The 14,420-nt window shown below is 37.4% G+C and overlaps 2 protein-coding genes across 4 annotated transcripts in view; one reads left to right on the top strand and one right to left on the bottom strand.

Annotated features, from left to right (window-relative positions):
• The window catches only part of LOC145680188 (mitochondrial inner membrane protease ATP23 homolog), a 34,463-nt gene extending 32,067 nt beyond the window's left edge, over positions 1 to 2,396 (bottom strand). The window contains exon 1 of the mRNA XM_081750433.1: positions 2,090 to 2,396. Within this exon, the coding sequence (XP_081606559.1) occupies positions 2,090 to 2,312 (223 nt within the window). The 5' untranslated portion in view covers positions 2,313 to 2,396. The remainder of the gene's footprint in view (positions 1 to 2,089) is intronic.
• Positions 2,397 to 2,480: 84 nt separating this feature from the next.
• Positions 2,481 to 14,420, top strand: part of LOC145680187 (uncharacterized) — a 33,383-nt gene continuing 21,443 nt past the window's right edge. The window contains exon 1 of one of the 3 annotated variants that reach the window (XM_081750432.1): positions 2,481 to 2,613. Coding sequence is in view for 2 of the 3 variants with exons in the window: in XM_081750431.1 (XP_081606557.1) it covers positions 2,748 to 2,921 (174 nt within the window). In the remaining variant the exon portion in view is untranslated. Of the gene's footprint in view, positions 2,614 to 2,675; positions 2,922 to 14,420 lie in introns of those variants that run through there. The other 2 variants (XM_081750431.1, XM_081750430.1) reach the window with 2 other exon arrangements.

The raw sequence follows: 14,420 nt of genomic DNA, 5'->3' as shown, positions 1-14,420 counted from the left end.
TCTTTAATAGGGGACTACACCCCCAAACGCCCCTTAAAATGTTTATTTACCTAATACTTAAAAATTTCTGAGTAATGAATAGTTCGCAACACTTAGCAGTTCGAGGATACTAATTTTGTGCAGTAACACTATGTGAATCAGGGTTGGCAAAACCCATGGATTTATTTTTAAAAAAAGTGTTTTTTGTTTGTTTAAACCAGTTTTTCTGGTTTAAACAATTTGCTCTGTGTATTTATATTACATATGGACAGAAATAAGTTTGTTTCGCCTTGGTGTTATTACGCAACAACGGTGTTATACTGGAAGGAGTCATATAAGCTTAAACTGGAATCCAAGCCGCTTCTCGGCTTAAATACGACAGAAATTGTCCTCCATTTGAACTTTGAACAGCAAAATGGAACTTCACTCGAACATAAACAGTATATTCGACTATTTGGAAATCGGAACTGTAGTTTCATTATAAATTTGGGTGGTCCGGTCAATAAATTTCTTAAATCAGGAAACTCTTACCTTAGCCACCGGGAAATCCTGTTATTACTTTAAATGCAATTTTGGCAAGGTTCTAGATTACTGGTCCCCCTTCCAATTGAGCAGTAATAAAAACAGAAAACAACGTGGCCTGCGGGGCTCTAACCCGCCTTCACTCGCTAACGCTCGCTCGGCAATACTGTGTAAATTAAATTTATAGACTTAAGTACAGAAAGAAACCAACCAGCTACTAACTTACATGGGGGACCAGTAATTTAGAACCTTCCCTGCAACTTTGCATGTAAAATTTGACGGTCAATGTATAATTAGTACGCTACAGCTGCAGTATTAAATTACGAATTTAGTATATAGATATTACTCAATAAAATTAAAATTGATAGTCCAATCCAAGCTAATGTTGGAAGCTACGTAGGCAGTCGATAAATTTTGCCAATTTCTATCAATCTAATTATTTAAGCAACCTTGGCTTCTTTATAAAAGAACAAGTATTCAGGCAAACAGAAATATACAATTTGGTTTCGTTTTGTATGTTTAGGCTTAACATCCTTATGCAATTACCGAGGTTATCAAGGAGAAGACTTACGCATAAGGTAGCCTCCGAAAGTAACATATCGAAAAGAAGATAAAGCAAATACAGATGGTTTGATATTCAGAAACGTCACTATGCACTTCACACAATTTAAAGCATTTTTTTTTAACCAGTTCTTTTTTCGTGAAAAAAAAAAAAAAAAACAGCTGGTTTATACTAAGGTTTAAAGCATGGTTTAAACCACCCAACCATGATGTGGATGCGTACGGATGTAGAAAAGGGCAATGGAAAAATGAAAATAATAAATTTCTGTGATTAACAGTGAATAGGGAAGGCCTGAAATGAAATGGATAATGGTAGGTAAGGTATAATAAAGTAGGGGTTAAATTCCAAAGTTGGGCGTCCGTTTCCAGCGAAATTTTTAAAATTTACAGGAAAGATATGGATAATTTGATCGTTTGTGTGCTTGATAATATATAAGAGTCTCGAAAAATCTGTTTGTTTGTTATATATAAGCGGTTATAAACATGGGACTATATGGCGAGCGGAGGGAACTACTTGGCGCAAGGTAACTGAACAGTTGCATTGTGGGAAAGAAACGAGCATTTATGTTACCAACATGGCGAATGTACAAGGGCAATGAACTAGCAGTTTTAACATTTGTGAAGGAATACATTGATAACGAGCAAAATCTTTTAAAAGTTTGTGAAGGGCACGGATTAATGAACCTAATAACAAATTACAGAAAGTGTGGAAAGGAGATAACAGTGAAAAAACTTGACGAAAGCGGACGCCCAACTTCGGAATATATGCCTAAAGTAGTAGTAGAACGTTGACAACAGGTTCATATTGGTCTTGTCTGGGACCATCATCTGCGGCAGTTTAGCCATAGTATGAAGGGTATTTCCTAAAATGTCAAAAACAAGTAAATATATACATAGTACAATTAGTACCCTTGCACTCTGAACAACCTACAAGGATGCATCAAAACTCAGAATTACTTAATTCAAGTTTACGTATTAGGACAAAAACGTAAATTCGCAGCATCTAGTTTGGTGAATAATACTTAACTATTTTTCACACACGAATATACTTTTCTTTCACATTTTATTTTATCAATGTTTTCTCGTCCTTCGCCAAACCATGCTATTTTCCAAAAACTAGGCTTATATTTTTCACCACGTCTCTCAGGATACAAGTCAAATCCCCACTGATCACTTTCTTTACTAGGTTTCGAAACACTTGACGATTCTTTAGGTGACGATGATTCTTCACATCTAGAATAATAAACCATTTTAATTAGTATATAAGCTGAATGCACCCAAAAAATTACTCTTCTCACTGGGCGCGGATGCGAATATCGTGCTTCAACTATTACACAAATTATTCAATGTAGGTAACTCAAAATATATTTTTATTGTGATTCGCAGGGCTCATTCTGTATAAGATCATTCCTTTCAATTGGGACGTTTTGAGGAAAGACTTATACTATCTTGTTTTCAATTAAACTTTTAATTTATAACTTTCAGATAGGATATTTTTGTATTAACATATTTGATGTTAGTATGAAAGAAATTTGATTACTTTCTTTAAAGGTAAAGTTCCTTATTCTGTACTTGAGTCATCTGATTTATTTTGATTTGTTGTGTATTAATTTCGAGATTCGTTTGTTCCCGTATTAACACGGAATTGTTGTGTATAAAGTTTGTGGTGGTAAATTGAAGATGAAATGAGTGAAGAAACGTCATTTGGAAGCCTTCTTGAGGCAGGAGATGTTGGGAAATATTTCTTTACATTATGTAGGTTTTGTTTAACAAAGACTGACAGAAAGTTAAATATATTTGGCGAAGACGGACTACAGCGGGAAGTACAAGGCAAAATTATACATTGTTTATCTATAAGAGTGAGTTGAGAGAGCTTACCATTTCCTATTAAACATTTTGCGTGCAGTTTTACTATACGTATCCATAGTATAAGTAGTAGTAGAAATAGGAGGAGGAGTAGAATTAGTAGTAGGAACACGTTAGAAGTCCCTTAGGGGTTCGTTGGGTTTTGTTCTTGACATACAATGGGCAAATGAAAGACTTTCTCAAATTTTCCCGGACATTTTATACGCTGAACAGCTACTTCTCATCTCCCGTGCACGAGGATACTTCTAACTGTTGCACTACGTACAGAAATGATTCTATATCATGTACAAGTGGTAATAGAACACAACAAACCCATATCATGTTGTATTCACACTCAACATGCAGTGAGAATACAGCGTGATCTGCGTTTTCTTATGTGTTCTGTTGCCGCTTGTACACCAAATAGAATCATTTTTCTACGTAGTACAACAGTAAGAAGTATCCACGTGCACAGGACATACGATATGTGTTTTCAAATCCCCCCACACATAGTCATATACTAAGTACAAGGGCACATTATTAATCTTCCCATACGATATAAAAGCAGATATTCGTAGAAAAACACCTTAAGTACAAGGGAAAATTTCAAGAGTGCAATAAAAATAAGAGGGAGTACCAAGCGGAAACGCTCACACATTAAACACAAGGGCAATATTATTTTAATCAAGAAATATAAACCACTCTAAAAGTTAATGCCTAGAATGATCTACTCAGGAGCATACAAGTGCTTACTCGGCAAGTGGTGATTTGTAATATAATATTGAACACGCTATCACTCATTAAGTAAGCTTCTTAAATTTAACAAGAATTTTTACGCTATTGCTGGTGTTGAATCCACAGAATGCTTATTTGAAGACCAGCAACAAATAACTTAACTAAATTATTGTTGTTGGAAAACCCTAATTTTACTGAAGAATACTTGTATTACCATCAAAAGTAGGAAAGAATCCGAATAGTTTTACTAATGTATTTACATATTTACTGTTAGTGCCAGCACCTATGGCCTTAAATCCATCAAACGTATCAGAATAACGTTCTTGGCGTCGCCAACTTGGAACGGAAAGTATTCTCCAAAATATAAAATTGCATATTTTACTTCAAATAGACTATAAGTATAATCCATACATTATTTTTTTCTACAATTATCTCAGCTAAGGTTAATTTCTCTACAGTTCTCTCAGGCTAAGGTAAGTTTTTTTTTTTCATACATTCATTCAGTGCGTTCAGAACTTGATAAAGGTATGTTGAATGTTGTTGTATCCCTGAACGTGAAAACATCTAATTTGCTCAAAATCTGATAAAAATCATTTTTATTGTGATCACCTTATTTGTACCAATAATATACTAACAAAAAGCTCAAAAACCCAAGTGGGTTTTTTTCCGGTGGTCCATCCCGAAAAAAAAAAAAATAACGGGATTTTTCGGACTGGGCCCATTTGAGCAAACTGGTTCTAGAACACAGATTCCTCTTCCCATTTAGTTGTAGTAAAGACAGAAAACAACGTGCCTGCTGGGCTTTAATTCCCCTTCACTCGGCAATATTATGTGAATTAAATATTAAACTTCGGAATAGAAAGGAACCTACCTTGCTACCAGTGGCGTATTTAGGGGGTGGCTTCCGGGCTTAAGCCCCCCCCCGGAGTCTTACTTAGTATAGTAAAGTAAATGAAATATCTTGCAGAATTTTCATATTTCCAGGCAAAGCGCCCCCCCCCCGAAAGTTAGCGAAGCCCCTCCCGAAACAAAATCGTAAATACGCCACTGCTTGCTACTAAAGTCTATTTGATACAGCTTGTCCTTTGTAACAGTTGCTTTCTTCTGGTTTTCCTTCCTGCACGTGGTCATAACAGGCAGGTAAGAAGAACTGTTTCTATGGCAACAGCACGTTCAGCCAATTATATTGGCACATTTCTCTCGCTCTGCAATGGTATACATTCCACTCTTTCCAAACGTTGCCAATTTGAACATAAATAAATGCACATTGTTTTAGCCTAATGTTAACTTGTGTAGTGGACCTGCTGGTTATTGAGAACAAGCAGATGGTGTTTTGCAACCTTTATTCTATTCGGACAATTTTTTAGGGATGTGGCCCCGTTCCCCCGGTTATGTGTTCTGTACTTAGAAAATGTTATCTTTTTCGGGCTTTAATTGCAGGCCAATGAACTATAGATCCTGTAAGCTTTGTTCCAATTGCCCAGCCTCTTCTAGCCTAGACTCAAGAGCCGAACCATAGGATTTTATGAGGGAATATACCCTGTTTGCTCGCACCAAATAGAGGTAAAAAGGATTTTTTTAAAATATCCTTTTTCAGGATGTTAGGGAGATTTAATTTTGCAAGATTTATCCCCTTTGAACAAATTTTAAGAGGTATGGCCCCCATCCCTACTGTTATGTGTAAATAGCAAATGTTATTTTTTTAGCGTTTTTTTCGTAGTTGATGATCTATAGCTCCTGTAAATTTCGTTCTAATGGCTCGATTCCTTCTAGGTTAGACCCAAGAGCCGAACCCTTACCCAGCTTACATTTTCGAATCATGTTTTCTTCGTCTTTTCTCTGATTTCACAATACCAGCTGTCCATTACTCCTCTTATATGTGTGTCATGTGATGACCATTATTCATACTCGTTGCTTGTTTCTGTTATCTACAGTCAGCGACAAAACTTCATTCCATAGGGTAAAATTTATTTTGGAAATAACGATGGTGTGGCCGGAACGTACAGAAAATTGTAATCTTTTTACTTTACTGAAAACTATACTCAAATTTTCCTTCCACTCTGAAGTTATATTCGAAACTAATTTCATCAGATGGAAAGAACATTTGTCGCTGACGGTACAAATGTATGATAATCGCGCAAACGTCTCAGTGTTGTTTCACTTACGTACTTGGCTCATTCATAAATGAGTTTCTTAAATATTACTCTTCCTTCATGAACTAATAGATTAGAAATGAAATTTTCCAAATATTGCCACCCAGATTTTTAGTCTGCATGATAACAAGAGTTTTTCTATTAAAAACAAGTTGGCCAATTAATACAGTGAAACCTGTCTATGTTGACCACCATCGGCTTCATTGGAAAGTGGCCAACTTACAGAAAATAAGTGTGATTGGTAGAGACCGTATGTTTAGGTATTAAAAACCTGGAAAATGGGCAGGCAAATAGGCACTTAACATTTAAAAAAAAGACACTAAAATGTAACTCGAAATTATGACGATAAATACTCATTATAATTAAAAAATAAATTCAAGCCATAGATAATGTTCTAAGAATATCGAATCATACCTGTTTGCTAATACCTTTTTTTTTACTGTATATATAAAAAGGAAGCTTAACATGCATTCCATGTGTATTTGGTAAATACATTCTATGCAGTACTTTATCATACACTTTATCAGTACACACAGCAGTCCAAAATTTTATATACTTTATCAGTACACACAGCAGTTCAAAATTTTATACACTTTATCAGTACACACAGCAGTCCAAAATTTTACTTCATTTTATCACCACAAACAGCAGTTCGTAATTCACATTTGATTTGTACACAAAGGAGTTCATACCACAGGTACATACAGGAATTCGTACACACGGAATAACACCATCTGGGGAAAGTAAATTCAGTGAGAAACTGAACAACTGAGCGATTGCTGTATTATTTGTTTCTGTAGCAGTTCCTCACGTGCTAGAAGAAATATTTTGGGCTGTTGATCATGTTCCATTATACCGATTACAACAGCTAGGAACCGTCCCGCGCCATTGGTCGTTTCCTCAATCGAAACCTAATTTTTTTCCCTCACTCACGTATTTCCCAATTCTTTCCATAACAACTGAATAACAACTGTCTACGTAATTTTTGCGCAGTGTTGACTCACTCAGTACCTGTTTACCTGTGTACTTTGACAAGAAACGCTTCAGTGAGTCATTTTGTAATTTCCAGAGGTAAACCTGCTTCTAAAAATGTCTTACAAATCTACAGAAAACTGGGACTGCCGACTACTAGCGTAAAGAACTTTAATTCTTTTGTACATCTATAGAATGCAACACTGTTGCAAACAAGAGAAAGTAGGAGGGAAGAATGTGGATCATACTGTGTCATTGCTTTCGATGACATTCTTTTATTGTATCAGGGTGAAGCTTGATCTTTACTTCATCATAACTTACGGAAACGGCAGGATCCTTTCTTGAAATATGAAATAGTATATTTTCCCAATAAAAGTCTTATTCTGAAGAAAGTGCATAGAATAGACAACATTAGGCACTAATGCAATAATTTAGGCAGTAAGGGGACGAAATAGGCAAAATAAAATTGTCTTAAATTGAAACTATAACTCCCCATATAAATTTTAAAACGTTATTTTTATCATATCTTTAATATTAAGTAATAGGCATTTTGCCTAACATCCGGTCTCTTGTGATTGGTGTAGTTTTAGAATAGAACTTCTAGTATTACTTGATTATAAAACTTCTGTAAGCAATGACACGACAGCTTTTTTTAAAGTTATGTACTGTGCATCTTTCATTCTTTTTTGGTACACATGCACATTCTAATTTTGTAGTACTTGAATAGTATCGTCTACATCTTGTTAACGAGCTACAAGCGTTTCCCTCGGAGCAAAAGATATTTTGAGAAAGTGTTAGGAGAATTGATATCCCAAAACTTCCGCTAACTTTCCACAAGCCGTCAGATGCCAATAGTTGACAATTGAGATGGTTAGATTTAACTTAAGAATTTTCCGCAATTACTAAAGCTCCCCACTGATGAAAGGAGCCGATATAGCTAATGCTTGTACCAAAATAGACAGGGTAAACAAATACGTACAACCATTTCCTGAATTCGTGTACGTGCTTTTTCTTATTCATATCTTCCTTCACCGCCCCTTTATCAGGATAGTGTTCTTGCCGTTCGCCTCCAAGAACAAATCGTAATACGCTTCTTTGTCTCCAGTCACAAATGCAGAACATCTGCCACTCATGTGGAAATACGAAAGAATTAAGAAAAATAACAAAACGGTATTTTTGCGTGGCCAAGATAACGCAGGTAATTTAGGATTATCATCATAGGGTAAACATTGCTTCAATGACGCCGACTTCCAATATAGACAGGTAGCCAACTTAAAGAGTAATAAGTAATGAATGTCTTAAGGGAAAATGCAGGTTCAAAACAAATCAGACCAAGATGAGCAGGTAGCCAAGTTGACAGGTTTTACTGTATAGGTTATATTAAAAAAATCTTTAAAAATTCAGTAGTTATAGAGTGGTAAGTTTCACGAATACGGTTTGGGTGTTCAAGTGTGTGACATCCAATGGTGAAATTTCATATTAGCAACATAATGTTACCTTATGCTCAGCATAACGTAACATGGCCCGATGCTTTTGAGTACCTTGTATATTGGCAGGGAAAAGTTTAAAATTTATTTAGAATGTAAGAGAAATTTTTATTTATAGTAGAGAAAACCGTAGGTCGAGAATTTTGCGTAATTTTAGTAAAACAGATCGTTTCAATGGATGTTATATGAAGATTACATGATTATTAATTATATTTTATATATTTTACGCATTTATCCATGAATATGTCATTATTTTAGACAAATAAGTGTATATTTCAGCTTTTTCAATGGTTTTCAGTTCATTTCTATTCATATTTCGGCATAGGGAATCTTCACAAGAAAGCTAAAAATTTTATTTCGTAAAATCTTCTTCAAAATTCCAAATTAAGAAAGTCAGCCATAATTTCTTCTTGGTGCATCTCTTTGTTTTGAAGTAAATTTATTTGATTGGATAATCCGCAATCACAGCTGCGGCTGAGATTTCGGTTTTCTTTGATCTTCACACAGAAGCCTATCATCCGATCATTACGTCATGATTATCTTCCAGTTAGGGATCATCTTCTTGTAACTCTTTGTCTTACGGCGTCAGCCATTTCAGGAGTCAGACGTGCAGTGTTTAGCGTCTGCAGAAATAGTGGAATAATTTGTGATTACGTTAAATTGTGTTAAATTCTTCGTTCTGGCGAATATTGGAAATTGTCATCAGAAACAAACGTGCTGTGTTTGGTGTTTTCAACAAAATTATTAATCCAGTAATATTCCAATTGTGAAGTGATTCCGTATAACATAATGGATACTAGCATGGTAGATGTCTAGTGTTACGGAATGAGCTCCTTAGCAAATTTTGCGTTCTCGGTCAGCCAGAGAACCTAAGAGAAGCCAGAGGAGACGGTGAAGGAGAGAGAACATTGAGTAGTGGTGCAGACATAGAGGAAGAAGAAGTCAAGCCACGCTCGATGCCTTTTTTCTGGATAGGTGCTGTAGGAGTTAGTATCCTAAAACTGTTTTGAGACCACGTTTTACGAGTTTCCCAGGAATCTCGGGTGGAAAAGTCGTCAGGAACCTTTTTTTTTGTTGTTAATATATCCGTTCAGTCTCTGTGTAAGAAGAGGATTCAAGTAAGTAAGAAATAGTGAAAGTGAAACTCACTCCAGGTATTTGGGCTTCAAAATTTTCCTTGTTCTGACAAACAAACATGTGTGAATATATTTTCTGGTGTACGTGTAATATCCGTAATATGAAGCATTAAGTACGTAAAGTTTCCCTCAACGCCGCACACATGTAGATTCAGGCAATGTGACATCGTGTTTTCATTCGATGGGGGGGAAAAGAAAGCTAGAATCTCAGCACAGAGCGATTGTTGTAATCTCAAGAAAATGTGTGTACCACACACACATTTTCCCCAGTGAAGAAAGATGTTTTAGATTCCCCAAAATCTTAGAAAGTATTCATTTTCGGTAACTCAAATTAAGTTTTATTTATTTTGGCATGTTTTCTTTGGTTTTTTGAAATAGAATGATTATGAATGTTGATTTCGTAGATAAGTGTCAGATTCACGGCTGCTGTCAAGTGCAAGGGTACATGCATCTTTGCGTACCGGTAACTGAAAACTTTCAGCAATAGGCTAAACCTACGTAATATTTTAAAATCTGATACCCATCAAGTTAGAAATTGCAGTTTTTTTTTTTTTATATAATTACTAGTAAATGCCTTTTTTCCTTTTTTTTTTTTTAATAAACTCAATATATATTCAGAGCGACACTGATGCAAAAATGACCACTGCGTCTTCGGTATGAATGTGGTAGCGAAACAAAACAAAATATAAATGCAAAATAAGTATGGTGCTTTATGAAATATATGTGTGATTTTTTTTTTTTATATATATGCTTGTTTAGGTTAAGTTAGTATAGTTAGAGTAGGGCTTTAGGTTTAAGTATGTCAATATGTACATGAATGTTTTGCCTGTGCTAGATTGTCAGGTGGGTCCGAGCTGAAAAGAGGTCGCGAAGAGCGTAAATCCTCTACGCCGGCCACAATCTCGATGCACAGAGGAGTGTAAGCACCAAAGAATATATACAAGAGTGAAATTAGCTAACCACAACATGTAGGCAGTGAAGTTATTATTTTCAGTAGTGTATTGTATTTCTATTGTGTCCTTTTGTTTGTTTTTGCGTGTCGATACAATGTCAATGTTCTAGAAGGCAAGAATATTAAACGAATATCAAAGAATATGAATATTTCGAGAATATGAGCAAAAGTAAAGAATGTTTCGGCTCTGAAAAGTATAGAAATCGATCTTATTAAATTTTATTTAGATGGGTATGTCAGTTTAATGTAAATATTTTCCTGTTATCGAATATTTTGTCCAATAATACATTCATGAATATTTTGAAGAATAAAACTTACTAGCCGTGAACGCATCTTTCTTTTCGAATACGAAATCTAACTATCTTGTAATTTTAAGAAGTGATAGAAATACGTAGTTGATGTTTTCGGTATGCATGCGAAGCATGATCAAAACAGAGAGCAGTATGTATAGAATAAGTTTACTGGGGAAACAAAATAGCTGTGAAATTCAGGGAAGAGACTTTCCTTAGTGTGACCGAGTTGAAAACAACCGAATCTGTAGAATTTTCTCATTTTATCAGTTTCAATCAAAATCTCAGTTTGGATTTTTTTTTTTAAATTACAAAATTCTGTTTCAAGATTTTTTTTTTAAATAGATTCAGATAGGGCTTTCACAGACAACATTAAGATCTTCTTTGTGCTCATTGCCAGCTCCACTCGGAGGTCGGTGTCCTGTGTCTGTAGTCGTGGTTCACAACCTATTTCCGGATGGGAGGTGGATGATGAACTGCAGGCCTGGATATCGGACTGTGAGTCGAGATGGAAGAGAGTTTGGAAGCTTTATATTTCGGGCCAAATTTGAGTTCTATTTTCCGTAGATGATTGGCTTGGTGAGTGTATCAGTGACTGTTGATGACGAGCCCATACGGGCCCAGTAGGTTCGGTGTCACTAGTCAGTGATACATTCAACATAGCATGTAATCTCAAGGAAAGGGAACATCATACAAAACACAACAATTCATATTACAACATTTATTTTATTTTATTTATTTATTTTAAATTTTATTTTTTATTGTTAAAAATGGCGACCCTTATCCAGGATTTCTGTTGTTTCAATCCTACGCGAGCGCTAAGGAAAACAAACAATCACAGCAGAGTATTTGTAATGGGGATCATTATGACAATCGCTACATTGAATGAAACATGGTCACTTCTGAATCTGTATGTGCGTGATGTTGTGGGAAACAAACTTCATGAAAGTGAAAATGTCTGTGGGTAGCAGATCAAGTAACGAATCTCGTCATCCGAGTGAATATATATGCTGTTCTGACGAAATTGCAGGGTTTAGTGTTTATTGTGACAGTTGTTTTAGATGGGTACATGCCCAATGTTATGGTTTGTCAGAGGAACAAGTGCAGGAGTTAGACAAGAGTAGTGAGCCGTGGCTATGTAAGCCTTGCCTGGCGAAACAGGTGACAGTGTTGCCACTTCCGAAATCTCCGGAAACTGAGAGTGATGAAGGCGAACGTGTAACGCGGGGTAGTCCGAATGATTCTGATAAGGAGGAAGGAAGTCGAGGAAACGTAGCTTCCGGTCCAAATGTGCAATTAACGGACTTTGCAGCCATGATGGAACGCTTCAGTCAAACTTTAACTGTAACCCTAAACGAAAAATTTGAAAAAGTAGATAATAAATTTCAGGCGATGAGCAATCAGGTTGACAGTAAATTTCAGGACATTCATAGTAACTTTCAGGCAGTGAATCAAAAATTGGACAATGTTAAATTTGAATTGTTACAAACGATTAATGAAAAAGTAGCCCATGTGAACGAAGACGTAGAGGCTGTTAGGTCGGAAGTTCGCGATTTATATACCTCCGTTGGGAACTATCAGAATAAAATAGACGCGCGGGTAGATGCCGTTGAGGAAGGTCTCCGGTTATCGGTTGAAGCGCAGAATCGACGATGTGATGACTTGACTAAGGAGTTCTCACATCTCGAACTAAGTACCCAAAGGTCGTGTCAGGCACTTGAAGCCAGGATTCAGACGTTGGAGGAAAAACAAAACCAAAGAGAAGATAAACGGTGTGGTCGTAAACGAGCGCGAGACTTTGTTGTCGGTGATGGAATCGAGTCTGACGGGACCGAGCCAGACATCCAAGTGGATGTACCGGTCTCTTCAGTTGGGGAGACTCGTACTATTCCCACGGTGACTGTCTCTGTCTGTCAGCCGACCAATATCCACGGCACAAATGTCCTTCCCTTTGAATTATCTTCACGTACGTTGAACTTAAACACGTCACATACGTCCTGTGTTGAGACAATAGGTTACCAGGCGTTGTCCAGGAGATCGAATCCATTGTTAGTTTCACCTCAGGTGTCAGGATTTTCCAATACTAGTTGTCGGTTGAACCATGTGGTGTCCTCTAGTAATGTAGCAGACATGACTCCTTCGTGTGCTGGAGTTCAGGAGGGAATATGTGGTCACGCGGTGGTATCGATGCCAGACAACTTAATTTCTGGACAAAATTATCAACACTATTCTATTTTCGGTCAAAATCACTTGGGTGCAAAGAGCCCCGTCGTTGGCCACAATTCTCCCGTGAACCCCGGTAGAAGCGAGGAAGGCTTTGGCAAGCGAACTCTAAATTTAAGACTTTCTGAATTAAATCACTTACCTACATTTTCTGGTGAATACGGTTTGGCTAGAACATTTTTAGAAAATTTGGAACAAACTTTTAAGGTAATTTCGGCATCAGAACACGAACGTCTAACCTTGGTACCTTGTTGCTTAACAGCTGGGGCCAAGACATGGTTCCAGACTGTATGTCAAGACATTAATAGTTATGCGGATTTTGTGCGTCTGTTCCGAGAACACTATTTTTCGGCAAGAATGGAAAGGTTGCAAAAGAAGTTCATTCAGGGAATGAAGTACGATCGAGCGAAGTACAACCGATTGACGGACTTTGCATGGAAAATTGTAGCAGAATATTATGCTGTGGCACAACACCCGGATGAAACCGAACTTATTGAGATAGTCTTGGATTGTTTACCAGCTGGTGATGCCAAGTTGTTGAGGGCTGTTGAGCCGAAGAACATTCAACACCTTATGGTGAAAATAGCTGAGATAGAGGGACATCCAGAGCCTAGTGAACCGGTCACGGACAAGAAGTTTAGACGCTTTCAGGTGCGTCAGGCGAAAGTCGTCAAAAAGACAGAGAAGTCAGGAAAACAAACCACCAAAGATACTTCGTCTCAGACGGAGGAAGACGAAAGCAAGAGGAAGGAAGGAAATTCCAATGGCAAAGGAGATGACCGATTTTCCGGAAACCGGGGTCGAAGAAGGAACTTTCAGTCTCGAAGACCATGGCCCAATCAAGGAAGACCGAATTGGGTAAGAGATGGTAATGGAAATCGGAATGCTCCGTATGGGTACAACCAACGCTACTATCCAGCAGCGATGAGTTATGGGTATCCGCGGGGTACATCTCAGACATGCGCGCCAAACGCGATGAACTCAGCAGGAGCGCAAGCCTATCCGGGATACGCGCCGAATTTACTTCCTGGAGGGGGAGTGGCGGCTCCCACGTCCACTTCTTCCCCAGGAGTGAACATGGCGATGTCCACTGGATGGCCTCCGCAATATACGACATTCGTACCTACGATGGCTCAGCCACCGGAAACGAACGGGAATAGTTTGGGAAATGCATATCGCAGCCCTCATTAGGGGAGAGTGTGGACTGCGATGTGGATTCCTCAACTCCCCAGAAAGAAAAAGATCGGTTAGCGAGTAGTCAAAATTTCAATTTGGTAACAACCTCGTTCGATTTTGATACTAACCTTCCAAATTCAAAATTCAATGTTTTGGCAGCTTCCGAAATTCGGGGATTTTAGAAAACTACATGCCATCTGGAAGGATTCTCAATTGTAGTGAGAATCAGGTCAAATGGAGTAATTTTCTAAAAGCAGCCCAAGATTTGTGCAATCACTCTTGGTGTGATGCTCTCGGATGTACTCCAGCGGAGCGGTTCTTATCGTATTCAGCATCCAAGAGCTTCAAAGAAAACTTCATTTGGCCAAAAGAGACGGTGCAAGTAAAGG

The sequence above is a fragment of the Thermobia domestica genome, chromosome 3, assembly GCF_964235325.1.
Source record: "Thermobia domestica chromosome 3, izTheDome1.hap1.1, whole genome shotgun sequence".
Taxonomy (NCBI): domain Eukaryota; kingdom Metazoa; phylum Arthropoda; class Insecta; order Zygentoma; family Lepismatidae; genus Thermobia; species Thermobia domestica.
The sequence above is the reverse complement of the archived record's forward strand: the minus strand, read 5'-3'. Positions and strand labels throughout refer to the sequence as shown.